This window comes from Tenrec ecaudatus, chromosome 18 (assembly GCF_050624435.1).
Source record: "Tenrec ecaudatus isolate mTenEca1 chromosome 18, mTenEca1.hap1, whole genome shotgun sequence".
NCBI lineage: Eukaryota > Metazoa > Chordata > Mammalia > Afrosoricida > Tenrecidae > Tenrec > Tenrec ecaudatus.
The window spans coordinates 7,631,163-7,659,005 of NC_134547.1; the positions used below are offsets into that span (position 1 = coordinate 7,631,163).

The window sequence follows — 27,843 nt, forward strand, 5'->3', positions numbered from 1 at the left end:
TGTGGTGGTTTCCACCTCAGATGTGACCAATAGGTTGCACCCACAAGCCAAGTCTAGGAGAGGTCTCGAGTCTGTTTGGGGGAACCCCAGAGATGCTGGAACACTACAAGCAGGGCCAGCCCCCCACCCCACAATGGTGACCCAAGACACACACAGGCCCTGGGCATGAAAGGGGGGGACTCCCAACAGGGCCCCAGGCACACGTGGAGATCCCTGGAGGGCCCTGGACAAGGCTTAGGGATCCCAGACACCCCCTGACCCCTTTGCGGGGTCCATGGGCCCTAGGTTATGTGATCGCCAACATGGCAGTGATGCCCCAGAGGGTCCCTGGCTGCCCCCCAGGAGCGCCCTGGTGGGGGCTCAGACCCGGCGAGCGGCGGGCAGCAGCGCGCAGTCGAACTGGTAGGTGAGCTTTCGCTTGACCTTGCGAATCTCGCCGGTCTTGGCATAGTTGCGCAGGGCGCGCGCCAGCTTCTGGTAGGTCATGCGCTTGCGGTTGCCCTTCTCCTGGCCCCAGCGGCGGGCCAGCAGCTCCTTGTGCTTGGAGGAGAACTGGAAGATGCCGGCGCCCGGCTCCACCCACCACACGCACTCGCGCATGTCTCCGCGGGTCAGCAGCCCCAGTAGGAACTGGTACAGGCGCAGCTTCTTGCGGGCTCCTGGGGCGGGGGCGGAGAGGGGGCGTGTCGGGGGCGTGTCGGGGGCGTGTCCACCCGCGCCTGCCCCGCCCCCAGCTTCCAGCCCACTTCCAGCCCACCGGGACCCTTGCTTAGCCTCAGCCTAACTCAAGTGAAGTGAAACGGATTGCTTTAGGGGGTAGGGGGGGTCTGTGCCCCCCAAGCCATCATTCCCGGCTTCCTGTTCCCAGTAGGACGCTGGTAGATCAGAGGACCGGATCCCTGCACTCCAAGAAGCCCACCAGCTCCCAGAACTGGGCACACAGCTCATTGGATTTAAGACCCTCCCACAGGCCATTTCCCAGCTGTGTGATCTTAGGGTGGTAACTAAACCTCTCTGAGCTTTGATGACAATGAGCCGTGTGCATGTGTGTGTATGTTTGAATTGTACAGACATCTTACGGAGTTGTTGAGAATTTAGTGTCAAGCACCAGCGGGTGGTTAACTCCTTTCATCTCTCTGGGTGAAGGGGGCCTGCCTCTGAGCAGAAAGACCAGCCGTGTACACCCACTCAGGGGTGACCGCCATTGAAAACGGCTGTGCAGAGAGCACAGTAGTCTGCACAGCAGAGGAGAAGCCAGGGGTGGCTTCAGTGGAAGCCCGACAGGCAGAGACGACCAGGGGTCCCTGGGACAGATGGGTAAACTGAGGCCCGTCGAAATCAGAACCCCAGCGCCCCCGGGTATTTGGTATAACGGAGCTGCCACGGGAGAGGGGGAGGGAGGGAGGTGCACGAGTTGGAATGGATGGCGATGGGCGTGGTCATTATGTTGCCGCTGACAATCTGGGGATGAGGCTGCCTTTGGGGCCACTCACTTCTGAGACCCCCATTTCTCCCCGAAGAAGTGCCCGGACGGTGCCTTTAAAATCCATCCCAGCAGCTCCGCGGGACAAAGGCGAATAGTTCGTGTGAAATGACAATTAAGAAAGCCCCGCGGGGCCGGTCTACTGGGTCGCGCGGCATTGACTCGATGGCTCCCTCAGCGGCGGCGGAGGCAACAACCACGGGTCGTGTAAGCCTCCCACCGGCTTTTTGCAGCGTAGACCCCCGTGGGGGGCTACGTTCCCATTGTACAGAGACCAACGGAGGCTCAGAGAGGTAGGGGAACTTGTCCAAGGTCACGCAGCCAGCAAGTGGCAGATTGGGGAGCCGAGCATTCAGTAGGTGCTCTTGAGCAGCCTGGTTTCTTTCTAGTCTCTCTCCCCCAAGCCCCAGCTGCAGCCGCCACCACACTGCCAGCTCCACCTACCTGCGTCTGATCCCCGGCCATCCACTCCGGGCAGCAGGGCTTCGTCGGACTCGCTGTCTGACACCTCCAGGGTCGGGCTGTTCAGCACAAAGTCCTCCTCTTCCGACTGCACAGGGCTGGGGTAGGGGGCGCATGCGGCCACTAGAGAGCCCAGGGTCTGCAGAAGGTCAGGGTCACCCATGCATTCAGGGGTGCCCTTTTCTCCCCCCCCCCTCCATGTCCCCCTTCTTCATCCCCATTACCACCCTGGGCTCTGACCTCCACCTCATCCCTCTGCTGTGGCCAGCCCCCCCCCCAAGCCCATTCAGGACCACAGATCTGACACCATGTGGACCTCGGTGGGCTCATTTGTACCGAGGCTGGTTGCTTTTGGAAGGAGCCCTGGTAGTGCAGTGGATTTCAAGTTGGGCTGCTAACCTGAAGGTTGGCAGTTCAAACCAACCAACCAACCAACCAATCCGGAGCACACACACACAAAACGTTGAGGCTTTCTACCCACATAAAGATTTACTACTTGCATGAGTAACAGTGAGTACAAGGAAGTAGACAATGTCCTAGAATTGAACGTGGTGACACTTATACAGCTCTTCTGGATATAACTGCATGACGTCATTGTATGACAGAGAGATGCAGAGATAATAAAACTGTTAAAAGAGATTTACTCCGCAGTGCGCCTTTACTTAACCTCTTCCTCAAAACTCACTGCGGTCAACTTCAAGTCAAGGGGAGAGTTTCTGAGACGGTAACTCTTCACAGAAGTAGAAAACCCTGTCCCTTCTCCCTTCAGAGGGGCTTGAGGTTTTGAACTGCTGACCTTGGGGATCATAGCCAGATTCATAACCACTACGCCACCAGGACTCCTTTGTCCCAGGGTTTCCCTGAGAGACATAATCGAGAGTGGGCAGGTCTTTTTTCAGAGGAGCCTCTGGGTGGGTTCAAATCAACAACCTTTATGTGACTTGCCAAGCACTTAACCCTCAGCACCAGCACGGACTCCCTTAACAGGGTGAAGAGGGTCCAATGGGAATGGGGTCGAAACTGTGAAGCCCAATCTATCCCATGGTGGTCACTCTGGGGTTCTCTAAGCCCCTCACCTGGCTGGTGAAATCTTCGGTGGGGTATGTGGGTAGACCGGGTCCCAGGGCCTCCAGATTGGGGGTCAGGTCGAGCCCCGCAGCAGGGCTGTAGGTGGCGGGTCCGTAGCAGAGGGGAACAGCCTGGGGGTGGCCGAATGAGGCGGATGCGGGGTCGAAGGTCTCATAGAGGGCAGGTGGGGCTGGTGGGGCCTCGGTCCAGGACCACAGGGAGTCTGGGGGTGGGGTGGCAGAGGGTGTGGAGTCAGACAGTGGGAGCCCTGGCCACAGCACCCCCACCCTGCAACCTTCAACACAGAGGGGTTATTGTGTACCTTGCAAATCCCTGACCCCAGGATTTGCATGGAGGGGGCGGACCTGGGGTACTGGGCAGAAGGGCAGGGAGGAGACCATGAGGTGGAGGCTCCTCCTGTCTTGCTCAGTCAGGTAATGCGCCCCTCCCCCCACCTGTACCCGACTCCCGCAGCCCAGCGAGGGAGGGGTAGGCTCGGGATCACTCACCAGGAACCCCCTCTGTGTCCGTATAACCTGGGGGCTTGCCGCTATCCAGGTCATAGAAGACGCCATCTGAGTACTGAGGAGGGTGGCAGTGGGAATGGGGTTCATCCAGGATGCAGGGGGTGCCCACCCCTGCCCCTACCAGGGACCAGTGAGAAGACTCAGACCCAGACAGGGGGAGGGAGGGCCAAGAGGAGAGAGGGGATAGTACGGAGTGGAAAGAGAGAAAGCAAAAACCACAGAGAGACAGAAGCACAGAGACAGAGAGACAGCTGGTGAGGGAGTGACAGAGGGGCACAGAAAGACGGTGGCATGCAGAGACACGTGTGTGTGCAACACACGGAGAAAGATCCAGATCTAGGTGCTCAGAGAGAGCGAGCACTAAGCCCAGGCAAGCCAGCTCCCACTGACAAGGGCTCCCTCAGACCCCCTGGGCCCTAGTTCCCTGGTCTCCCTGGGGTGGGGTGAGGGTAGACTGCAGGGTGGGGGTAGTCATTTTTATAAACCAGCATCAGGGGGGCTTCTCAGGACTCCCCACGTCTTCTTCCCTCATTGAACCCACTGCTGTCCTGGCAACTCTGGCTCATGAGCTGCCTGGGACGGTGGCCAAGTCTCAACATCTTTTCCAGAAGCCCACGGCCTCCTCTTTCGGCCCCCCTGGAGCGTTGGTGGGTTTTCAGCTCAGTTGCCAAGCCCTTAGCCTTTGTGCCTCCACTTCCTGAGGACCAGCCCTGGTGGCGCAGCTGTTGCGGTGCTCAGCCGCTAAGGGAGGCGTGGGCAGATCAAACTCGCCAACTGCTGGATGGGAGAAAGGCCTGCCACCCTGCAGCCGAGATAGGACACCGCCTGGAAAAGCCTCACGGGGACAGCGGGTCCCGGGGGTGCGCCGTTCCACTCTGTCCTCTCGGGCACCATGGGGGCGCAGTCTATGCGTGGAGTGCTAGGCAGCCAGGAAAAAGGCAAAGGAGGAGACACTGGGAGAAGCGTTTTCTTAAAAGTTCCCAGCTAGGCAGAACCCACCCATGGTGGGAAGTGTGTTTGTGGGGGCCGTGCTAGTGCCGAAGAGACCCCAGGAATCTTCTGGAGGGATGGCGTGCTCCCACCCAAGCTCCCGTTAGACAGGTGTGTTGGATGGAAGACGCGCTTTGAGCGATGCTGCTCTGGGAGGACCCGCCCCTCGGCTGCCCGTAAACTACACCTCAATGGTAAAAGAGAAAAAACAAAGCAAAAAACAAAAGACAACTGGACAAGACGGAGGGGGTATGTAGTGTGAGGGGGAGGGGCATGTACCCCACACCCACTGCTATCGTGTCAATTCCCACGCTCAGCAACCCCGCTGGGACAGAGCAGAACGGCCTCTGTGGGTTTCTGAGGCTGTCGGTCTTCCGGGGAGCAGACAGTCTTGTCTTTCTCCCTGAGCAGCTGCTGATTTGGGGTTCTGCAAGAGAGCACTTAACCACTGCGCCCACCGGGTGTTCCTACACCTATATTGGTCTGGTTTGATCTCTCTGTCTGGGTGGAGGGCGCCAGGTAGGTCTGAAATACTGCAGAATCCTTTCTCCTTACGGGCAAAAGGGTAAGCAGGAGACAGAGTAGGAGACAGAAGAAATCCATCAGCGAAGTGTGGGAAGGACCAGACACAAGAGCAGGGGTACAGAGGCACCCACCACACACACCCACACGTGGTACATACACACCGCACATGTAACACACACACACACACCACGCACACTGCATGTACACCACACACTGCACCCACCACACACACCCACACGTGATATGTACACACCGCACACACCACGCATGTAACACACACTGCATGCACACCACACAGTGCATACGCATACACACATACTACCTACATACCACACACTGCACACACACTCAGAACACACAAGCACACATGTTACCTACACACCACACTGCACACACAAACACTGCGTGCACATACTACGTAACACCATGTACGCATTACACACCGCACACAACATATACCCACTGCACACAACCCACAAACGTATGCACAGTATCCACACACCACACACTGCACATACACAGCACACACTGCACATGCATACACACACACATCCTGCAGTGCACACACATGCCACATAGACACCACACACACACACACACACAAGCACAGGCCTAGCACTCAATGGAGAGGGAGAAAGAGGCTTGAAGAACAGAGACAGGGAGAGACTTGAGGAGACAGCCAAGAAGAGATCTAGAAAGTGACAAGAAGGGGAGGAAGAAGAAACTGAGGCAGAAGCCAGTAACCCTGGGGGTCCCCGTCACCCCTCCCTGGCCCCTGGGGGGGAACCCCGACTCACCAGGCAGCTGAAGTGCGGCCCGTCCAGCCTGGCAGGGGAGAGACACACAGACATGTCAGGGATCCAGCCACCTGGGCCTCCGAGTGGAGTGGTTGGGGATGCTGAGGGGGGAGGCAGAGTGGCAGCAGCTGCGGCCACCGCAGTGTCTGCCGTGGTGCTCTGTGTGTGGGACCAGCCCCACCACTTTCTCCCCACTCCACATGGCACAGGAAGTGGGAGGTGGGGGCCAGGCAAATGTTGTGCCCCCCCACCGCCCAGGATTTGCATAGACACAGGCTGGGAGGTGGGGGGCAGGAAAAGTGAGAGAGAAAGTCCCCAGAGGGGAGGTGGGTGCCATGGGCAGGTGGGGGTGGCGAAGGCCCTGACCAAGCCCCTGGGGCCTTGGTCAATGTAGCCGGTTGAATGTTGAGAGCGAGCACCTGGGCCAGTAAGTGAGGCTAGTGGACGGAGAGAGAAGGGAAGATAGGGGACCGTGAAGGGGGCAGAGGGGCAAGCGGGGGCAAGCGGGGAGAGGAGGGAGGTGTGAAGAGACTGGGGCATGGGGTGCAGGCCTGAGTCCCAGAGGGGAGAGAGGGAGGTGGGAGAGACATGGAGCTAGCACCATGAAGAGAGACAGAGACCAAGGCAGAGAGACAGAGAGACCGAGAACCAGGGAGAGACAAGAGAAAAAGGCAGAGACGCAGAGAACCGGAGACAGACATACAAAGAGAGAGAATCACGCCAAGAAACACACAGAGAGAATCAGACACTCAGAATTGGAGGCAGACACAGAACAGGTGAAAGAGGCAGCAGAGAGGTCGAAGAGACATAGGGAATTGGAAAGAGACAGGAAGAGAAAGGCAAAGAGACACAGAGAGAATTAGGGAGACCGACACAGAGTGAACTGGAGAGAGATACAGAAAACGTGCAAGAGACAAAGAGACACGACGGTGAGAGAGACTTGGAAGGAGACAAAGGCAGAGAGACAGAGAAACAGAGATAAAGACAGACAGAGGGAGGGAGGCAGGAGAAACCAGCCGACAGAGAACTGGGGAGAGACAGACAGACAGACACACACACACACACACACACCCCACCCCCCAGAGTGTCAGGTAGGGAAAACAAGGACAGAGATGGCCCCAGAGGGAGAAGACCCTCCCCAGTGAGAGACAGAGATGGAGAGGACTCAGGGGATGAGACAGAGAGGGGGAGAGAGACCCACAGAGGCCAACGGAAGGGGAGAGCATTTGTCCCAGGGCTGAGATCTTTGGGGACCAAGAAAGACCAGGCTGGGGAAGGATGGAAGAAGCGGGGGGTGGGCAGTGTGGCTCCAGGGGCCCCCACTTACTGTGTAGCTTCCAGGGCGAGCATGCTGACACTGGGCTGGCCTGCTGCCACCACCCCTATTTATATGGGAGGGAGGGAGGGAGGGTGGGTAGCGGCTCACAGTCGGGCCCTCCTCAAAATTCCCCTCAGGGTGGCAGCCAGGGGGAGGGGGCTGGGTTGCGCAACCCCTGGGGCATCACGTGGCCTGGATTTGGGGGATCCCCAAGGTCAGGGGTGGGGGGGCTGGCTCCAAGGAGTAGCAGTGGGCCAGGAGCTGAGATTTGGGGGACCCTGGCAAGTGAGGAAAAGCTGGGTCTCTGGGAGCCAGCACAGGTGGATTGGGGACGGGGGGATGCAGGTGGTGGTGGTGCTGGACCTGGGAGCCCAACTTTGGCCCCAAGAGGAGAGTGGGGGCCCATGGCCTGGCAGGGTGACCCTGACCCTGCAGATGTCTTAAGCTCTCCAGGGTGTGGGGACTGCCAGATGGTGTCTGAGGGGGATCGAGGAAGACCCAGGCCACCGGTGGAAACATTTGTGGGTGTGTCATATGGAGGGTGGGGGGTCCCCTCAGGCTGGGGAGCGGAAGCCAGCCTTTGGGGGCTGCCCCAGGCCCAGGTGGAAACTGGCCAGCATCTGGTGGGCGGGGCAGCTGCAGGGCACCCCTGGGGCCGTGGGGAGCTGGGGGATGGCCCCCGATTTGACACTTGGGTACACTGAGTAAGGCAGATAGACTGGCTTATATCTTCACTTGGGGTGCATGGGGGAAACTGAGGCAGCTTTGGCATCAGAGACTGGAGTGCTAAAGATTACACCTAGGTTTTGGGAGGTCTTCCCTCCCCCCAGACCACAAGCAGCATGGCACACCCCTTCCAGCCAGGCACGTCCTCCTCCTCCTTGGGAAATCAATCACAAAAATCAACGCGGTAGAAAAAGAAGCCTTTATTAAGCCCCGCCCCGCGGCCATCACCAGGCCTCCGGGCCCGGGGGGCCAAAGCGCCGCAGCAGCTGCTCCTGGTCCTCCAGGTCTTTGCGAACCTTCTTGCGCATGTAGAAGATGGGGCAGTCGCGGCTGTGGGTGGACCGGAGGGCGGGGGACAGCAGAGGGTCAGGGCCGAGGGCAGTGGGCGCCAGCTCGGGGCCCCACAGTCCCAGGGAAAGGGCCGTTCCCAGGACTTTGGCCCCGCCCGCCGCCCCCCGGCCGCCTCCTCCCACCGCTGGGCTGTTTGCTCAGTAGGCCCAGGGAGCAGATAACAGTGGGCCAGCACGCCGGCCGGCCACCGCCCGCCGTATAACACCTGTCGTGGGAACCTGCCCCGCACACCAGTTCCCTGGGGAAAGCGGACCCGCCCAGAGGTGGGGGCTACGGGGTGGGGGTGTCGAAGAGAGATGTCACCACCCCCAGCAGTTCCTGGGAGCCCACCCGAAGGGCAGAGTGCTGTGTGTTGGGGGCGACCCCCCTGGCATCTGGACGTCGTGTGTGGATAGACCCTGGGGTGTGGGCTTCCCGGGGGACACTGGGGTCCAGGCACCTGGTACAGATGACGTCCTCGTGCAGGCTGCCCTGGCAGCGCTGGCACTGCGTCCACAGCCGGGAGAAGCGCTCCTCCAGCGCGTTCAAGTGGGATACCTGGGGGCGGGGCGGGGTGCTGAGCAGGGCAGGCCCCCCCAGCCCGTGCCCCCGGCCCCCCTCCTCCCCCGCCCGGCCCTCACCTCCTTCTGGTAGAGCTCCGACTGGCGTGGCCGGCAGTACTTGCACACGGCTCCTGCGGGCAGGGGGAGGGAGGCGGTCAGCTCTGGGCCGCCCTGTCCCTGTCCCTGCCCCTTCCCCGCCCAGCTCCGAAAGTCCCAAAGGCTCGAGAACAAGGGAGCGAGTGTACAGGGGGTGAAAACTCCCTTGGGGAAGCCCCCGGGTGGGGTATGCAGACCCTCCAGGGGTGGGTGCGGGAGGAAGGGGGAGGGGGGGCGGGCTCACCCTGGTGGTCAAGTGCGGTTCGGCAGCCGATGCAGGAGCTGCGGCGTTTGGCGAAGGCCAGCAAGCCGCCCACCTTGCCCGTGAGCACGGTCTTGCAGCGCGTGTGATCCCCGCCTGCAGGGGGGTCAGGGTGGTGGGCCAGGGATCCCGGCACACTCGTCATTCCCCACCCCCAACCCCCAACCCCCGCCTCTTACGAAGCAGCACGGCTTCCGCGCGGCCTTCGCCCAGGATGGGCTCGAAGATGCGCAGGAGCGGCTTGGCCAGCTGCTGCTCCAGGTAGTACTGTGTGTCGATGGGCAGGCTGTGCTCCAGTACAAACAGGGGGTCCTGTGGGCGGCGGCCAGCACGGGGTCACCAGGGAAGGGGCCCTGGTCACATATTGGGGAACTGGGGGACCCCGGGTGGATGAGGGAATGGGGGACAGTTGCAGGGCACTGTGAGGGTACAGCTACAGCTCAGGGGAGCTGCGTGAGGGGCATCACAGCCCAGGGGTCCTCCAGGAACACCCTGTAGGGTCAGGGGAGGGGACGCTGCCCCCCTTGGGCCCGGAGGTCATCACCGAGGGACGGTCAGAGTTCATGAGGCAACGGTGGCCGAGAGCTGGAGGTGATAATGACTGGACAGGAGGCACGGGCAAGAATATGGGGTGGGGGTCTGAGGCTGTCAGCAGTGGGGCCACGCACAAAGGCTTGCATGTGCAGGGGGAGGGCCTGGGGGCCCCTCTCCGTGGGAGAAGGGTGGTGCTGCAGGGGATGCTGGGAGCACAGGATCAGGGAGCACCCCCCCTCCCACTGCTGGGGACCCCGGGTGTGCCTTGCTTGGGGGCAGTTCCCAGAGCCCCATGGGGCTCTGGAGGGAGTGGTGCTGCCCCCCCCCACCCCTGCTAGAAAGCAGAAGTGAGAGTGGGGGGGTCATGCGGGTGGGGCTGGCCAGGTGGGGCTGACCTCAGACTTCATGTAGGCAGCCACACCCTTGGCAGCCCCGATGATCACGTAGGGGACACGGTCGCCCAGGCTGGGGGCGCTCCCGGGGTCCCTCTTCCTCATCCTGTGGGGGCAGGGTAGTGGCAGTCAGGCCCCCCCCTGGGAAACAGCTCCTGGCAGGTGGGGGTTGGGGGGCAGCCGCGTCCCAGCGGACCTCTCAGCCAGCTCCACATGGGCCTGCTTGCCGGCATAGTCAGCGGCTGCGCGGGTCAGCTCCTTGGTGATGACCAGCTGCGAGATGTCAATGCGGTTGCACAGCAGGTCCGAGATGACGTCCTGAGCGTGGGCCACCGCGCTGGCCGGGTCTCTGGGGAGGAGACGTGACGTCATCAGGGACTCCGGCCCCTCGAGCTCAACCCAGGCCCCTGCAGAGCTGACCCCAGGCCAAAGTGGGCACAGGAGCTGAGCTCAGCACATCAGGGCTGGGTGTGGAGAAGGCGGGACTGAGCCCACAGCTGCCCACACACTTTCCACTGCTGCACCACAAGGGGATGGGGCCTGCCACCTGTGTACCCTGGGGAGGCTGAGGGAAGAGGGGGCTGAGGACTCCAGAGTCTGAGGGAGGAGGGGCTGGGGACCTAGAACCTGAGTCTGAGGGAGGAGCAACTAGGGGCCTAGAACCTGGGTCTGAGGGAGGAGGAACTGGTGCTCAGAACTCCTGGACTCCTGGGTTGAAGGAGGAGACTTGGGGGTCAGGACTCCTGGTCTGAGGGAGGAGGAGGGCTGGGGGTCAGGACTCCTGGTCTGAGGGAGGAGGGCTGGGGGTCAGGACTCCTGGTCTGAGGGAGAAGGGGCTGGGGGTCAGGATTCCTGGTCTGAGGGAAGAGGGCTGGGGGTCAAGACCCCTGGTCTGAGGGAGGAGGGCTGGGGGGGGGGGTCAGGACTCCTGGTCTGAGGGAGGGCTGGGGGGGGGGTCAGGACTCCTGGTCTGAGGAAGGAGGAGGGCTGGGGGTCAGGACTCCTGGTCTGAGGGAGGAGGAGGGCTGGGGGTCAGGACTCCTGGTCTGGGGGAGGAGGGGCTGGGGGTCAGGACCCCTGGTCTGAGGCAGGAGGAGGGACTGGGAGTCAGGACTCCTGGTCTGAGGAAGGAGGAGGGCTGGGGGTCAGGACTCCTGGTCTGAGGGAGGAGGAGGGCTGGGGGTCAGGACTCCTGGTCTGAGGGAGGAGGAGGGTCTGGGGGTCAGGAGCCCTGGTCTGAGGGAGGAGGGCTGGGGGTCAGAGAGGAGGGCAGGTGTGTCACCCTCACCTGTCGATGAGCAGGCGGCGCAGCGAGGCAGTGACGAGGTTGGCCACCAGGGGGCAGTTGTCCCTGCGCACAGCCTCCAGGCCCTTGCAGTCCATGCGGTCGTGGGCATCAGGCCGCGAGGAGAAGAGCAAGCCCGCGTAGCGCTTCTTGCTGATGAGCAGGTAGGGGAAGTAGACCTGGAGGATCCCAAGTCCCGGAGTCGCACGGTTGAGCACGGGGCACGCTCATACCTAACCCCGAGCTCAAGCACATGGCCCTGGGGTCCATTCCCTCACAGGGCCCCCGCAGTCCGGGGCGGGATGCCCAGCAGGCTTCCAGGGTTTCCTGCTTTAGGGGGCAGGCTGATGGATTCCAACCTGGCATCTGGCAGCCCTACACAGAACCCACGGCAGGGCCAGCTTTCCTCTCCAAGTTACACCCCAAACCAATACCAAACGCCCATTGCCATCTCAGCGACCCTATTGGACAGGGTAGAGTTGCCCCTGTGGGTTTCCCTGACTGTAACTCTTCACAGGTGCAGAAAGTCTCATCTTTCCAGGAGCGGCTGGTGGTTTCGAACAGCTGCCCTTGTGGCTAGCAGCCCAATTCGGAACCCACAGGGCCACCAGGGCTCGCGCGTTGCTGAGCTAAGTCAGGTGCAGATGGAAGAACAGACACGATCCTGCAGTAGCCACAGGCGGCGGGGGGCTGGGTGATGGGTGGGTTGGAGGTGTTGCTGGTCCGTAAGCTGCTCTGGATGGGCCTGGCTGCGGTGGGATATTGCGGTTGGGGACGAGGGCAGCAGGCATGGCGGAACAACCGGAGGGTCAGGAGCAAAGTCCCTGAACCGAGTGGGTCACCCCATCCTTCATCTTTTATCTTATTTAAAGACCTGGACACGGCCTCGCCTCATTCCACCACGCTGCGCTCTGCAGGCTGAGGGCGCGCTTGTGAGATCAACTGCTGGTTTGCACTACGGGGTCTTCCTTTCCACCAGTGGCCTCCGGGTAGTGCCCTGCGGTCATTTTCCCGTGATGCACTGGGCGGCCCAGCGCACCTGCAACGCTCCTCCCGGCGCTTGCTTGAGAGCCGTGGCCTAGAACGGACCCCACTGCCTCCAAAGGGCGCCTGCCTGTTAGCTGTGGTTGCGTGCGCATGGGCACGCGCGCACTCAGAATTAAAGATCCCACTCCCTGGGGTCTACACTGTACATCTCTATGGGAGCACAGTCGTGCCTGTCTCCTGGGATCAGCCGGCGAGTTTGACGGCTGACTTTGCGGGTTGCAAGCTGAAGGCGCAATCCACACGCAGAGAGAGGTTGGAACTGCTGTCCCTGCGACTGCGACCTCCTTTGGAAGCTGGGCTTTTCCTCTGGCACGGTCCTCAGGGCTTATGGAATAGGGGGCGCCTGACCCCGCCCCGTGCAGGAGGCTGAGACAGGGGAAGCCGAGGAGACAGGTGCAGACCCCGGCCTGGGCTTTTGCTTCCAGAACCGCGAGAATGGAAGTTCCTGTTTTCTGACACCACCCACAGTGGGTTATTGATGTTTTTTTTTTCCCTTCTGGGGACACACACACACACACACACACACACACACGTTCCTGATCAATGCCGGAGTCCCTCCAGATCCTGACACGTAAGACGATCCCCCAACTAACGCTCTTACGCGCTGCAGGGGGCTTGAAGAGAAGCGGCCCTCGCAGCCCCCTCAAACGGACAAGCCCCTCTCCCTCCAAGGCCTTACCTTCTCAAACTCCAGCCGGATGGGCGAGGGGAAGTGGCCTGACACCCAGTCGGCGGCCTCCCGCCCTAGAGCCATGGCCTCGGCCACCGAGGAGACCCCGAAGCGGCACATGACGGAGTCCGTGTCACCGTACACTACCTGGGGGGCGGGTTGCGAGAGGGCGGGTGAGCGCCGGGTGAGGGGGTGCGGAATGCCTTGGTGCCCATCTCCAGGAGCCCAAGGGCGCAGCCGGGGAGCAGGCAGGTGTGACCGGGAGGCCCAGCCCCCAGGGGCGGGAGGGCAGGGCAGCCCCTCACCTTGGCACTGGCACTGTACCCATTCTCCACCGTGTACTTGGACTCCACCAGCTGCTTAGTCTTTTCTATCATCTGGCGCCCAAACCCGGTGACGCTCTGTGGGATGGGGTGGGGGCAATCATGAAGCGTGAAGGGGCGGGGCCTAGAGGGCGAAGGGGGGGCCTAGAGGGCAGCAGCCCTGGGCTCGGCTCCTAAATGCACATGGTGGGGTGGCCAGGCTGTTTCTCAAAAGGTCCGCTGCTGGGCACCGTGGCAAGTGGCTGGGGCGTGGGAGAGGGGCTGGCTGCATCGGTGTTGGGGTGTTGGGTCTAAGCCACAAAGGGCCATGAGCGCAGGGTCTCGCTCCCAGAGGTGCTGCGTAATGCGTCCTCCTTGGGGCAAGGGCCCTGACATCCGGGGGCGCCCCCGGAATACCATCAGTGTCACAGACTCCCCCTCCCCACTACCACCACATCCATTCATTTGTCAAACGCCCACTGAGGTAATATCGGATAATATTCCTTTCCAAACGAGGTTCACTGAGGGTGGGGAGGGAGGGAGGGCATCCAGGAGAGGCCGCATCGGCCATTCACATTCTGGATCTAGGCAGGAAACCTCTGGCGTTTGACTAGAGTGTTTCGTCCATTTGCATGTAGTGTAATAACGGATCTATTTAAACCTTCAGTCTACTTTCTTCCTAGCTGCCTTATCTTTGTTCTGCATGCTTTCGAAAAAGCCCCTTCCCTGGCCTTTTACACCCTCCTCCCCAACAACTCAGTTGTTGGGGCTTGGTTTACGTGACCCTCTCCATGATCCCAGTAGGCGCCCTGGGGGTGCAGAGGCGTTCGGGGACTTGGCTGCTAACTGAAAGGAGGTCGGAAGTTCAAATTCACCAGCCACCAATCCGTGGCAATCGCTTCCTTAGGTAATGCGGACTTAGGAACTTTCTGGGGAAGTTCTACGGGACTATGACGTGATGTAACTGGATCCACAAAATGGGTTTGACCCACGCCCCCTAAGTTTAAGGCAGAGAAGGAAAGCAGCCCAGAGAGACACAGAACAGGAAGACACTGGGATGGGGGCACCCCCCAAAAAAAGACAAGCAGGGTCTAGCAGAGGCAGCCCTGATGGGAACCCCCAGGGGAAGGTCAGCAACGCTCGGGTGAGTTGCCACGCGTGGCCGCTGGGAGGACAGTGAGCGCAACCCCACAGGGAGAGGACAGCGGGAGCTCACCTGTGAGATCTCCAGGCATGGGAGCTTGCCCACCTGAGCGCCGGTGAAGCCGTACACGGAGTTGGCGCTCACCTTCAGTGCCAGCTGCCGCCCGTCCAGGACCTGCCGGCGCAGGGGGTCCGTCTCCTGGGCTAGCTCGGCCTTGGCCCTGGCAAAAAGGGGTGGGGATGATGGTCACTTGATATCTCCCGGGGGAGACAGTGGTCAGGGCATAGGCTAAGGGGCCTCTGGAAAGGGGTGCCCTGAGAATGCCAAGGGGATCTAACCGCTTAGGGGGTGGAGGCGTCTTCCTCTAGGTCAGCAGTTCTCAACCTGTGGGTCGCAACCCCTCTGGGGGTCGAACAACCCTTCCACAGAGGCCGCCCGATTCATCACAGTAGCAAAATGACCGTGGTGAAGTAGCTACAAAAATCATTTTGTGGCTGGGGGTCGCCACCACATGAGGAACTGTATGAAAGGGTCGCGGCATGAGGAAGGTTGAGAACCACTGCTCTTAATCATTCAAAGATGCAGGTGAGGCGGTCATGTAGCCTAGCCCTGAGGTGACCCCAAGGGCCGGGCACACTGCTCAGACAGCTGCTCGGGGTTTGGGAGACCACCTTTTGCGGGCACTGAGCAGGTTCTCCAGGATCTGCGGCAGCAGCCCCTTGCGCATGGAGGCCTTCACAAACTCGTCCCCGGTGGGCGTCTTGATGAACTGCTCCGCTGTCAGGCTGAGTAGGAGGTGGGCAGACATGACTGGCTGGCCCCCTCTCTCCTCCCACTCCCCCCACCTCTTGTCTTGAGGGATGGCCGCAGGCCTGCCAAGTTTCCTCAGCCCTCCTGGCCCCCACAGCAGACTTGGCACTGAGGGAGGCAGTGCCCACTCCGGCCTCAAGAGACCCGCGTGGGGTGGGGGGTGCTTGTACCCCAGTTTCTGGGCGGCGCCAGGCCGCAGCAAGGTGGTGTAGCACAGGTTGTGAGCCATCATGATGGATGGGTACAGCGAGGAGAAGTCCAGGGTGGCGATGGGAACGTCATAATACCTGGGAGGCAGGGAGAGGGGGAGTCAGGTCGCCCCCCACTTCCTACCACCTAGGGAGTAAGGGGGAAGAGTTAGTTCACCCTCCCACTTTCTACCACCTAGGGGAAAGGGGGAGGAGTCAGGCTGGGCCTGTCACCCCACACCACCAGGGGCCAGGGCAGGCAGGCATCAGGCTGGGGCTCACCCTTTGAGGGGCTCGATGACCGTGGCCCCCGTGTAGTCCTCCCCGCCCTCTGTCTTCACTACAGGCATCACCAGCCCCTGGCGCATCGCCTGGAGAGAAGAGGGGGGACAGCTGGGTGGCGGGTGGGAAGGCCCCGAAGAGCCCGATGGGCCTGGGGGTGGGAAACACGGGGACCCACTGACCTGCCGCAGCAGCTGGGACACGACCTTGACTTGCTGGCCCCGGCTGAGCAGGTAGCCCAGGGGCACGCCGGTGACGCGGGCCATCTCCACGGCGTTGACCAGCACCATGAGCCGCTCCAGTAGCCGCAGCGGCAGGAAGGCGTCCTTGAGGCAGTACACGGCCAGGCGGCGGCGCGTCTGCTCGTTCCCGTTCTGGGGGTTCGGGTGGCGGTGGGTCAGGGTGGCGTGGGTGTGAAGGCCAGGGGTGGGGGCGAGGAGGGGGTACACGTGTGTGTGTGTGTGTGTGTGTGTGTGTCAGGGCCAGGGAGCCAGAGTCAGAGGCCAGAAGAGCGGACGAGAGGGTGACGCCAGGAGCTAAGGTGAGCCAGAGCCTAGGAGAGCACAGGTGGGAAGCTGGGGTCAGAGGTCAGGAAGGTGAGTGGGAGAGTGAGGTAAGAGGTGACCAGGCAAAAGGATAAGAGAGGAGAGGAAGAGGGGGCCCTGAGGACGGAGCTTCGGGCACCAGGGTGATGGCACAGGGTCAGGGATCAGAGCTGAGGGGGCGGCTGGGGTTGGGGGTCAGAGGTCGAGCACCTGCAGGTCGGTGATGATGCTGTGCTGCACATCCTCCTTCTGCTCGCCCAAGAAGTGGAAGCTCACAGCATTGAGCGTGTAGGAGCGCAGCTTGTACTCCCGAAGCAGCACCTGTGGCGGAGCAGGGTGTGGGGCACGGTGGGAGGGAGCCCTCGTGCAGGGGCAGGGGGAGAAGGCCCTGCACACACAGCCCCGGGAACAGCCCGCCCACCGGCCCCCATACCTGCAGCATGTCCATCTGCACGCGGCCCACCATGCTGACCACCTTGCTGTCCCGCCTGCCCGTCTGCTTCGACTGGAAGGACGAGTCTCGGATGGTGGAGCGAAGCCCCAGGACACGGCCCAGGAAGGGGAACCTCGTCACCTGGGGTGGGCGGCGGGGCGGTTGGTGAAGAGGATAGCCCAGGGGGACACGGGTGTGACCGACTGCTTGGGAGCCCCGTGCGCACCCATTTTGCAGGCAGGCCTCAGAGACATCTCAAGAGCCTGCCCGGGCGGTGGTTCAGCTTGTGGCTGCCGAAAGTCAGTGATTCAAAGCCACTCAGGCACCCCCAGGTCCTACTGGGAACACGCGGGTCACCAGGGATTGGAATCCACGGGACACACCCCTCCCAGCCCCGGGAGAGAGCGGATTCACTACGGCTGCTTTAAAACTGGCCAGATGAACACCGGGAGCGAGGAAAATGGACTGGGTTGTCTTCCAGCAGATTCGGACTCACAGGGGTCCCTATGGCGGAGGAGAACCGCCCCTGGGGGATTTCTTTGCTGGGCAGGTCAGGTCACCTGCGGTGCAGCTGCTGGGTTTGAATGGTCAACCTTTTGTTTGGGAGCCCAGCACCTCTACAGGCACACGTGTATGCAGGTTCACAAGGTATTACGATGTTGCCACCTCTCTTTTCCTTACTCTCTGTTGATTTAGTTTACAGGACAGTTACAAAGGTGGGGGGTGAGGAGGATCCCCGACCCTGACATGCTTCAGTTCACACCCCAGCATGCACAGGCCTTGCTTTACTTCAGACCCCACTAAAGCTTTGGTCACTTTCTGGACCCCTGGCTAGGCGCGGGCAGAATGGGCTGCGGGGGCTGGCAGTGGGCAGAGGGACCCTGAGGAGTCCCTTCCCCCGCCCTCTGCGCTCACCTTGAGGGTCTGGGCCCGAGAGATGAGGTACGGAAGGTCGAAGTTTTGAATGTTGTAGCCCGTGATGACGTCTGGGTCCATGGCTTGGATGAAGCTGGACCAGGCCTGGGGAGGTCCGGGAAAGAGGCATGGGGTCACCCAGGGCGTGTCCCTGCTGTGGACACCCCTTCTCCTGGAAGGTTCCCGAAGCCACCAAGAGCTGCCCTCCTGCCCACAGTGGCAAGGCGAGGCTGGTATGTCATGGACTGGAGGGCAAATGGTTGCGCCCTCGACACCCAGGGTACCAGAACCCACCCATCCTGAGTCACCACCAGAGACCGCACCAGGGCTTGCTGATTGGCTAGCCTGGATGGGCGGGGCTATGTCAGGGATGTCTGATTGTTAGCCTGGGTGGGCGGGGCTATGTTGGGGCTGGCTGAGTGATTGGCTGGCCCGGGTGGGCGGGGCTATATCGGGGCTGGCTGATTGATTGGCTAGCCTGGAAGGGCAGGGCTCTATCGAGGCTAGCTGATTGGATTAGGGGGCAGGCAGGCGGGCAGGCAGGTGAAGGGCAGGGGCGGGTACCTGCAGCAGCTCCTCCTCTCGCTCGTAGCTCAGCACCTTAGCACCCAGGATCGGGGCGCAGGGCTTGAGGGTGAGCGCCAAGCGCAGGAAGGGTTCGGGCTCACCCCAGCGCAGGCCCAGCGAGCAGATCTGGATCACGGGGTCCCGCTCTGGCTCAGGGAAGATGCCTGGCAGGGGAGAGGGTAGGCGCTAAGGTGCTGCCTCCCCACCCCACCCCACCACCCATGGGTCACTTGCACCCAGAAACCAGGCGAGCCAGGCTCACTCAGCCTCCCATACGATCTCTAGTCTAATCTCCACACTGAAGCCCGAGGGGGCCCAAACACGTGTCCCTGACAACTCTGGGGGCTCCCTAGAGCCCCGAGACTCTGAACAATTCACCTCTACCCCCTCTCTCCCTCACTGTTCCGGCCACGCGGCCCTAATGCTCCTCACTGCCCTCCACGGCCACCCCAGGCCTTGGCTCTTGCTGCCCCAGTGCTGAGAAGGCTCTCCCCACCCCTAACTCCTCACCGGGCTGCCGCAGGGGCCCTTGAGATCTGCTGTCCCTTATCACTGCGGGCACCTCTCTATTTAAAATAATCCGGGGACTTGAGTCCTGATGCAGGGGACACCTGTCACCCCCGCAAACCCCACCCCGCAGCACGAGTCAGCAGCGGACCTTTGCGGCCAGCACACTCGATGTCGAAGCTGAGCACACGCAGGGGTGCGATCCGCTGCCACGGCCCTTCTGGGGGGTGACTGACCACGTCGGACCACAGCACGTCCACCTCCAGCTGACACAGCGTGGTCTGGGGGTGGGGCGCGGGGGGTACACACACCAGAGTCGGTGTCAGCAGAAGCGTGGCCCCACCGCCGTCTGACCAGCACCCTCCTCCCTGGGGCTGCCCCCTCCCCTGTCCCGGGCCTCTGGGTACCTTCTCCTGGGGTCTCAGAATATACTTCCCCGGCGGCAGTTCCAGCCAGTTACAGCCCACGATGTCTGCATCCACCATGAACCTGCGGGGGCGGGCAGTAGGAATGAGGGGTGCACCAGGGAGCTCTGGGAGCACCAAGGGGCGGCAGAGGGAGGAGGGAGGGCATACCGGATCTCAAAGTCCACGTTGGCCTCGTAGGGCGCGAAGCTGGGGGTGCCCAGGCCCGCCACGCGGATGCCCTGCTCCAGGAACCGACGGGCGGGCGCCACCAGACGGGGCAAGGCCAGCGTGATGCGGAGGAAGGGCGAGGGGCCGTGCCCGTGGTAACCGAACATGCCTGCGAAGACACGAGGCTGGGACCCCGGCCCTGCCCACCTCCCCGGCCGCCCCGGGCCTTCCGGGAGCCCTGGGTCCTCACTCTCGCGGGAGCACAGCTCCACCGCCAGCACCGCGGGCCCCTTCAGCTCCTTGCCCGCGCGCTGGTCCCGGCTGATGGCGGCGTTCAGCTCCTGCTGCAGCTCGGCCAGGTGCTCCGGCCCGAAACCTGCACCAGGGAGGGAAGGCGGGGTCAAGGGTCTGGGGGGCGCCCCCCGCAGATTGCCAAGGGTGGGACGGGGTGCCAAGAGGCCTCCCGGGGCGCTCACCAGGGGGTGCCGGAGTGTAGAAGTAGGGTGCGAAGCCGTGGATGTGGCAGCAAACCGAGACGCCAGCGTCGGTGACCCCGAAAGCGCGGAGCACTGGCACGGAGCCGCGGGAGGCCGGGGGCGTCCCGGGCAGCGGGAGGGCCCGGGCGGGACCTGCGGGGCACAGGGTGAATAAGGAGGTGGGGTGCGGGCCGCTGGAGCACCACAAGGCCTGCTGCCTTCAGTCGGCCTTTCTAGGTGTGGCTCCTTGCCGACTGCCGCGAAGACCACCCAACTCCTGGCGACCCCACAGCAGCAAGCCAGGTGATAGGGCCGGTCTGCGGCCCGATTAGTGGTTTTTAGGCCTCACAGATCACAGGGCTTCAGCCCTAGCTCAGCTGAGACCTGTCCCACAGGATAGCCACTCGCCGGTCCCTACAGACACTGAGCAATAGTGGTCAGGAGGCAAGTTGGCTGGGAGCTCAACTGGGGTTTCCAGTGTGGAAAAGGGCATTGCCCCCCACAACACCCCCCACTGCCCCACAGAGTGGCTGGTGTCCCCTTCAAGGATAGCAGGTAACTGGGTCTGGAAACAGGGTTTCGGAGAGGTGATCAGGACAGTAGATGTGAAGTCAGGCTGGGTGGGTATTGCAGGTCCTAACGTACAGTGTGCAACATCCTTGTAGCAGAGGGAGGAGGGAGACAGACGGAGGGATGGCGGCCCCAGGAAGAGGGTGTGACACTGTGCCTGCCAGCTGAGGCCACACATGCAGAACACCCAACCAGACCGGCCGCCCTCGGCCCTGGAGGGTACAACAGACCTGCCTCACTGGGCAGAGTAGCCAAGGCTGTCGTGGGAACACACGCAGCCTCATCTTTCCTCCTTGGAGCGGCAGGGGAGTTTGAACTGCCGAACTCTGACCTTTGGGTTGGCAGCAGAGTGCTTTAACCTGGGTGCCACCTGGCCTCCTTACCCACACGGATAGGGATTAGGTTTGTAATCCCTTTTTCTTTTTAATCCATAATGCCTCCTAAGGGCCAAAGCAGTCCCTCCGGGGGCCCCCAGGCTCACCCACGTAATGGTCAATCTCCAACTGCTGGAAGATGAGGGGCTCTGTCTGGGGGTCCAAGGGAGGCGGGGAAGGCCGAGGCCAGCGGGGGTCGAGAGCTGATGGCAAGAACTGCCCTGCGTGGAAGGAGAGAAGTGGGGTTACGTGGAGTCACGGTCAACCTTAGAAAAGAGTAACCTCCCATCCCAACCACCACCCCTCAGCTGGGTCCAGGTTGACAACAGGTGAAGGTGGTCAGGACCTGTAGGGCACTGGTCAAGGGTCAGGTTAGAGGCAGCAAGGGACAAGAGGCAGCACGTTGCCGGAGAGGTCAAAAGGTGGCCTCTCATGGGACCTGAAGTGGGTCCGGGATTGGGGGGGGGGGCGTGTCACAGATGACAGGTCAGACAGGCCGGCTTTGTGGCTGCCTCCTGGCGTGAGACAAGACCAGGCGAGGGCTGGGGGGGGGGGTCCCTGTTCCGAGCCCCACCGTCTGCAGCCCCCTCAGCAGCGGTTCGCAGCTCCTCCTCCTCCTGCTCCTGCAGCCATTGCTCGGCCTCCATCTCCTCCATCAGCGCCAGCTCCTCCTCAAACTGGGATGGCCGGGGCGCGTCATCCTCATCCCAGAGGCCCCCACGGGCCCGCTTTGGCGGCACCCCGGATTTGACGGCCATCCGTCGCTTGCCGTCCATCCTGCTGGGCAAGTTGGGGCAGGGTGAGGGTCCCGCCCAGAGGCAATCTTTGCTTGCCCTGCTTCCTCCAGGGCCTCCCAGGCCCCTACTGGGGTCGCCAGGGCCTTTTAACACAAGCGCCTAGAGACTCAGATGCTCAATCCTTGTGAATTAGCACCGGTCCATCCTATCCTCCGGCTCAATTTAACCCCTTTTCTTACCTGCTCCAGCCTCCACACGTCCATCCCCCATTTATACAACCCTATCTATCACCCACCCCTGCCCGACCTGGCCTCTTCAAGAAGCTTCGGCTGGTTAGGCATTGCTGCAAATCACAAAATCAGGGGTGCAAACCCAGTAGCTGCTCTTCAAGACAAAGGTTCTGGTTGGTAGTCTGCTTCCGTACAGACTGAGAGCCATGGCAACCCTTCAACTCTGTTCTCGAAGGGCACACTGTGGGTCACCAGACCACCAGGCCTAAAGGGCGAACAATCACCGCCGGGCATTACACACGCCTCACCACAGCCCGCCATGTGCGACCCCAGGGGCTGTGTTTGCCTGAGCACAGAGAAGCCTGGATGGAACCAGGAGACCAAGGCAGGAAGTGGAGAGGGTGACGTTACGTCCCTCGTGGGGGCTGCGGTCTGTAGCACGGGATGAGCTGCGTGCCAATGGTTGAGTGGAAAACCAATCTGCCCTGTAAACTTCCACCCAAACCACTAAGATGTGTGTGTCTGTGTGTGCACCCCACCAGTCTGAACCTAAAGGACTATGGGAAGCTGGTGCAGTGCTGGAGCAAACCTGGAGGCATAGTGGGTCGAGTCAAACATGTGCTGGGTGAACCCCGAACCTCACTGAGGAACAGAATTGACCTCTCTTTGAGATAGAAAACCCCAGCGAGCCCACTACCATCTGAGTCAGTTCCAAACCATCGGGGCGGATTCCAACTCAGAGACCCTGTGAGACGGAGCTCAAAGCCCACCCCAACCCTACCTCACCCCCAAGTTTCCAAGGCTACATCTGGATGGGAGGAAACAGCCATGCATCTTTCTCCCTCTAAACGGCTGGGGGGTGGAGGGGAGTGGTATTTAAAGGACAGACCTTAAGGTTCGCAGCCCAGCAAGGAACCGGCTGGGCCACCATGGCTGCTTTAAGCAAAGGAGGGCAACCAACGTACAAGCGCCAGGGACCTGCGGGCATCCTCTCCTTTGCTTCTGGTGCAAGGTCTCAGGGAAAGAAGGATCGGGAACTCCCTTAGCGGAAGCCTCGAGTCAACTGGCCCGGGAGTGAAGCCATGGTAGATCAGAAGTGGCCCAGGGAGGAACCGACTGCCCATCCAGCAGGTGCCATGTGGTCAGTCCTGACTCATAAGAACCCACACGTGAGAGTGCAAACAGGCCCTCCCCCCACCTCCCCGGTCCTCGCTACAGTTGTTCCGGGTGGGCAGCCTAAGCCATCATTTTCTCTGAACAGACTGCCAGCTCCTTCTCCCTGGAAGCTGCTGGCCAGGCTCCGACCATCAACTTTCTTTCAGGCTCGCCGCTGGGCGCTCAACCACTGTCCCACCGCTATGCCCAACGAGTTCGTGGGCACTGGGTTTTCCTTCTTCTGGGGGTGATAATGTTTGGGAACCAGCTAGTAGGGGTGGTGGCCGACCACTGCGAATGGGAGAACATGCCGAGGATTGGCTACCTGTAACACGATGAACCTTCACATTCACCACAATCTCCACGCCCCGCACCACGCCCCAACCCCCTTGCCCCAAATCAGCAAAACCAATCTCTGCGAACAGTAACCAGCTGCTATGGGGCAGGGGGTGGCGGCAGAGGTTGGCCGGGAAAGTGCTTTCCGGAGATGAAATGTACATTACTCAGTGGGTCAGGCAGCAGGGGACGCATGGCTGGATGGCATCAGAGCTGGGTCCCTGGTGGGGGCCACACCTAGGAACTGAGGCTGGGGACAGGGCATGGCAAACAAAAGGCCTGCTTGTCCAAGGGAATCCCCAGCGGTGGCGGCATTGTTGGAGATCACCAACGACCGGAAAGCACCTAGTTGTCCTGCTAGGTGGCTGCACCAATTCCAGCCACTCCGCTAGACTGACCCCCAGGTGGCAAGGAGGGGGCGATGTGGACGAGGAAGCTCCGGGTGTTCGAGGAGGGGAGGCCCTCAAAGCCACACCTGGGAAAGCAAGCTAAGTATCTGCTTTGTGAAACAGGAGGAGAGGGGATGTTTCAGACGTCAGGTGCGATTGAGTCTGTTCCCAGTCACAGCGGCCCAGTGTACAACAGACTGCAACACCGCCCGGTCCCGGGCGGTCCTTACAATTGTCCCTATGCTCAAGGCCATCAGTGCCGCCATTGTGTCAGTTCAGCTCCCTGAGCAGGAGGACCTTCCTCTTTTCCCGAGCGTGATGTCCTTCTCTGGGGACTGGCCTCTCCCAACAAAAGGATGTAAGACAAGGTTTCGCCATCCTGGCTTCTAAGGAGCTTTCGGCTGGGCTTCTGCCACCACGACGGGTCGGTTTGTCCCTTTAGCAGTCAGGCCCTGGCACTCTGGCTCTCCTTCACCAGCCACCACCGTTCAAAAGCATGGACTCTGCAGATGGTGCTTACCAAAACCAAAACTCCCACAAGAGTGAAAACGCTTACCCTGACTGGTGATCAGAGACCCGTAGAACGGTCTCCTGCCTGAACGACTGCTCTGGGAAAAGCAAGGGAGAGGCTCTTCCAAATACGGCAGAGTCCCGCGGGCACACGGGGGCTAACCTTCTGCGGGAGAAACTTTGAGGCTGCCTGCTGCTGCAGTCTGGGAACCCCTACAGGGCAGCTCTGCTCTGTCCTACAGGGCAGCTAGGAGGTGCAAAGTACTGAGTGGCTGACTGGGTTTTTTTGGTTTAGACCAGCTGGGGTTCCGGGAGACAAAGCAGCACAGCACACTGACAGCCCTAACTCGCAAACACCGCAAGCCTCCTTATTCACTGCTGGCCAAACACCTCTGTATATCCCCCCAGCACGGTAACCCCATGCACCACGATCTTGGACGTGGATCGTGGCAGCCCATTTGAATGGCTGAGGATTGGCAGCCTCAAGACAGCAGCACCTGCCTCAGGGGGTTGGGGGAGGAGTCTGTGCGTCCCTTCTGGAACCTGTCAGCCAGCCGATGCTTACTGCGCACCTGCTCTCTTCCCCAAGTAGTGGGCTATACACCCCGGGCTGCTAAACACAAAGTCAGCAGTTCAATCTCACCAGCCACCCTAAAGGAGAAAGAAGAGGCTTTCTACTTCCTCCAGTAAAGAGTTGCAGCCTCAGAAACCCACAGGGCAGTTCTACCATCCTGTGGGTATGCTATGGCTCAGAATCAACTAGATGGTGGTGAGTTTGGTTAGTCCTGGTACGCTGTGCCCCGGCGGTGCTGTGGTTTTAGACTGCTAAGGTTCAAACCCACCAACCGCTCCATGGGATTAAGATGAGGATGACTGCTCCGGTAAAGACTTAAGAGTGCCAACAACCCTATGAGTGGGATCAATTGATGGCAGTGGGTGTGGGTGGGTACCTTGTCTCACATACTTTTCCAGGTAGATGAGATCTATGAAGGGGGCTTCAAAATTTTTGCGGGGGTAAATCCCATGACCTTAATTCCATTTTTCCCACCAGCTTTTGCTAATGGTGGCATCCAGGCGATTCCGACTCACAAGGACTCCACGTGACAGACTGTTTCCTCGGCTGTCATCTTTGTGACTGCAGATCGCCAGGTCTTACTTCCTGGTGCCAGGTCTAGCTGGGCAGCGTTTTGGTTCGCTGCGAAATGCTTAACCTCTGCACCACCAGCGCTCCTTGGACAAGTTACCCAAACCACACTCACTGTCATCCATTCTCATTCATAGGTAGCAACTCTATCGACCTGCCCCTGTGAGCTTGCCAGCCTGTCGCCTTGTTCAGGGCAGCTGCCGGTTTCAAACTGGGGAATCGCACGGTTGGAAGCCCACCAGGTACCCCCTACACTACTCCACCAGGACAAGATCTAGCTGGAAACAAGACAAAGGCGCTGGTGGCAAGGTGCTCCTGTCCTGAGGAGCCCTGGTGGCGCAGTGGGTGACGCGTTGGGCTGCCAAACGCCAAGTCGGCGGTTCAAACATACCGGCAGGTCCCCCAACGATTGATGACGCTTGTCTGCTCCCCAAAACCCTGGGGAGCAGGCCTACCCCGTCCTACAGGGTCGGAACTGACTTGCTGGCAGTGGGGTTTGGGTTTTAGTAGTCGGGAAGGTCCCCGGAAACCTGCAACCCCCACGCATGCACCCCTGCGCCCCTGAGCCCCCACCCCCTTCCCAACACTATTGACCCCCGCGCACGCGCCTGGGAGGAACCAGGCCCCTTGTCCCTATTCCGCGCGCGCCCCAGAGCCAAGGGGCTCCCTGCCGCCGCCAGGTGCCACGAGGCCCCACACAGCCCTCTCTCATGGCAAGCTCCTCGGGTCGTCCCTCCTGCTCGGCCGAAGCCCCCACAACTTCCCGTCTTCCTCCACTCACCCGCTTCAAACTCCGTTTCCCGCCACGGCCGACGCAGCCGTAATCCCTGACTCTGGCGCGCGCTGACGCAATAGCGCCGCGCGCCGGGGAGGGCCACGCCCCTCCAAGCCAAAGTACCAATGAAACCACGCCCTGTGTATCAATCGGCTTCCACCCACCCTGCCAGCCCGGCCACGGAGCTTCTAGCTGGAGAACAGGCCACACCCCTTTGGAATGTGACTCCGCCTCCTGCCCGGCACTTCCTACTTTACCACGCCCCCTCGGGGCTGGTGCCCGCCCCCTCCGTGACGCCAGTGAATAAGCCACTCCCCATCCAACGTTTGAGGCTTGGCATTGTGTGCGCGCGCAGCGACCCGGCTTTCCTCCCCCCCCCCCCCTCTCGGGTGCTGCGCGCGCACCTCGCGCCTTCCAGCCTGTGGCCCGGCGCGGAAGCTGTCCTGCACGCTGAGCGCGCGGGTGTCTGGTCCACCTTCCCTGCAGATGCTGGCAGATCGGCGCCGCTCAGGCCATGACTTGACCTCTTGATTCAAGGCCTCCGATTCCGTGTCTGGACCTAGCGGAGCGGGGACACTGACAGGTGTTTATGGAGAGACCCCCACGGAAGTCAACATACCCGGGGACCACTCCTGCGCACAAGCACCCTACACAGGGACGCAGTCTGCGCATCTCACCTCTGTAGCTCCTCAGAGCCTGGCTCACAGGATGCAGGACTTGTGGGAACTGCAGAGCCTGCCCTGCTCTAAAGTCAACTCAGGATCCCTGGTGGTGTAGTGGCTGCTAGTTGGCAAGGTCAACACTTTGAAACCACCAGCCGCTCTCAGGGAGAAAAACGAGGCTGGTGACTTACATCCCTCATGCTAGCTCCAGGCGACCGATCCTCACCTCTTTTATGTCCCAGGGATATGTCCCTTGTATTTCTCCCCTTGGGGCCCACGATGTCACCGGCGGCTGGCTTTGAAGCGCTATTCCCACATATCTATGTCGTGTCCCCACCCATCTCTACACTGCCTGCCCTGGTCTGTTCCTCTGTTATTTGGGGGTTTTTTTTTTCCCAGTACGGTCAACTGTGTGTCATATACGGTGAAACTTGTGAGGACCTGGACTTCACGGGCTGCCCAGCCATTTCTCACAAGTTTGACACCCCTAGGTTCTGTCTTTCAAAGGCTTTTAAAATAAATTTTTTAAAAGTTTATTGGACAGAACTCACAACTACGCTTGCTCAGGGGCCGTTCTACCCTGTCCTATTGGGTTGCTGTGGGTTGGAATTGACTGGATGGAGTCATGTGGGTGCCAAGCTTTCCCAGAGCTGATTTTTTATAAGCAGGTTGGCAGGCCTTTCTTCTGAGACACCTCCAGGTAGACTTAGAAGACCTGCTATCAGCCGGTTTGGTGGTGTCGGCAAAGAATATTAAATACGCCATGGACCGCGAGAAGAACGAATACATGTATCTTGGAAGAGGTATAGCCAGGCAGCCCTTTAGACTTCAACTCACACACGTAGGGCGTGCGATCAAGAGCGACGAGTGCCCTGGAGAAGGACATCGCGCTTGGTCTAGCGGAGGGGCGGTGACAAAGAGGAAGGACCTACACGATGCACCGCCGCAGGGGCTGCAGCAATGAGCACCTACAGCAGAACGATGGGTGAACACTGCGTCGGACCGGAAGGGGTTTCCTTTTGCCGTCAGGCGACGCTGTGAATTGGAACTCATTCAACAGTGCCTAACAGGAACTCTAGGTCCACAGGTGACTGTTGGGAAATGCCGTGGATGGAGCAAAAGCCGAGTCCCGTCTGGTCTCC

At 60.9% G+C, this 27,843-nt stretch overlaps 2 protein-coding genes across 2 annotated transcripts; both read right to left on the reverse strand.

Annotated features, from left to right (window-relative positions):
- Window positions 1-360: 360 nt before the first annotated feature.
- SPIB (Spi-B transcription factor) lies at window positions 361-7,202 on the reverse strand. Its single transcript, XM_075538009.1, has 6 exons — window positions 7,180-7,202; window positions 5,853-5,880; window positions 3,523-3,595; window positions 3,022-3,236; window positions 1,928-2,084; window positions 361-659 (listed from the first exon to the last, which is right to left on the reverse strand). The coding sequence occupies exons 1-6, from the start codon at window positions 7,200-7,202 to the stop codon at window positions 361-363; spliced, it is 795 nt and encodes a 264-aa protein (XP_075394124.1).
- An 872-nt stretch (window positions 7,203-8,074) lies between these two features.
- Window positions 8,075-26,180, reverse strand: POLD1 (DNA polymerase delta 1, catalytic subunit). The gene is made up of 27 exons (XM_075538006.1): window positions 26,046-26,180; window positions 21,338-21,540; window positions 20,871-20,984; window positions 19,820-19,972; window positions 19,594-19,719; window positions 19,344-19,512; window positions 19,176-19,257; window positions 18,920-19,049; window positions 18,259-18,425; window positions 17,695-17,799; window positions 16,780-16,920; window positions 16,557-16,667; window positions 15,984-16,175; window positions 15,802-15,890; window positions 15,502-15,618; window positions 15,193-15,306; window positions 14,594-14,741; window positions 13,381-13,476; window positions 13,085-13,222; window positions 11,362-11,537; window positions 10,270-10,422; window positions 10,077-10,179; window positions 9,327-9,459; window positions 9,130-9,243; window positions 8,868-8,920; window positions 8,687-8,784; window positions 8,075-8,226 (listed from the first exon to the last, which is right to left on the reverse strand). The coding sequence occupies exons 2-27, from the start codon at window positions 21,537-21,539 to the stop codon at window positions 8,121-8,123; spliced, it is 3,330 nt and encodes a 1,109-aa protein (XP_075394121.1). The 5' UTR covers window position 21,540; window positions 26,046-26,180; the 3' UTR covers window positions 8,075-8,120.
- Between the last annotated feature and the right edge of the window lie 1,663 nt (window positions 26,181-27,843).

Bases quoted from the DNA above. Each gene is read 5' to 3' on its own strand.
- SPIB (XM_075538009.1), bottom strand. From the start codon at position 7,202: ATGCTCGCCCTGGAAGCTACACA. The intron at 2,085-3,021 runs GTGAGGGGCTTA...GACCTTCTGCAG, and splicing joins CCGAAGATTTCACCAGCCAG to ACCCTGGGCTCTCTAGTGGC. The intron at 660-1,927 runs GTAGGTGGAGCT...CCCCCGCCCCAG, and splicing joins TGGCCGGGGATCAGACGCAG to GAGCCCGCAAGAAGCTGCGC.
- POLD1 (XM_075538006.1), bottom strand. From the start codon at position 21,539: ATGGACGGCAAGCGACGGATGGCCGTCAAATCCGGGGTGCCGCCAAAG. The intron at 16,921-17,694 runs GTGAGCGCAGAG...CGCCCACCCCAG, and splicing joins CTCGGGCCCAGACCCTCAAG to GTGACGAGGTTCCCCTTCCT. The intron at 13,223-13,380 runs GTGAGGGGCTGC...CCCGCCCCCCAG, and splicing joins GGTACAGTGCCAGTGCCAAG to GTAGTGTACGGTGACACGGA.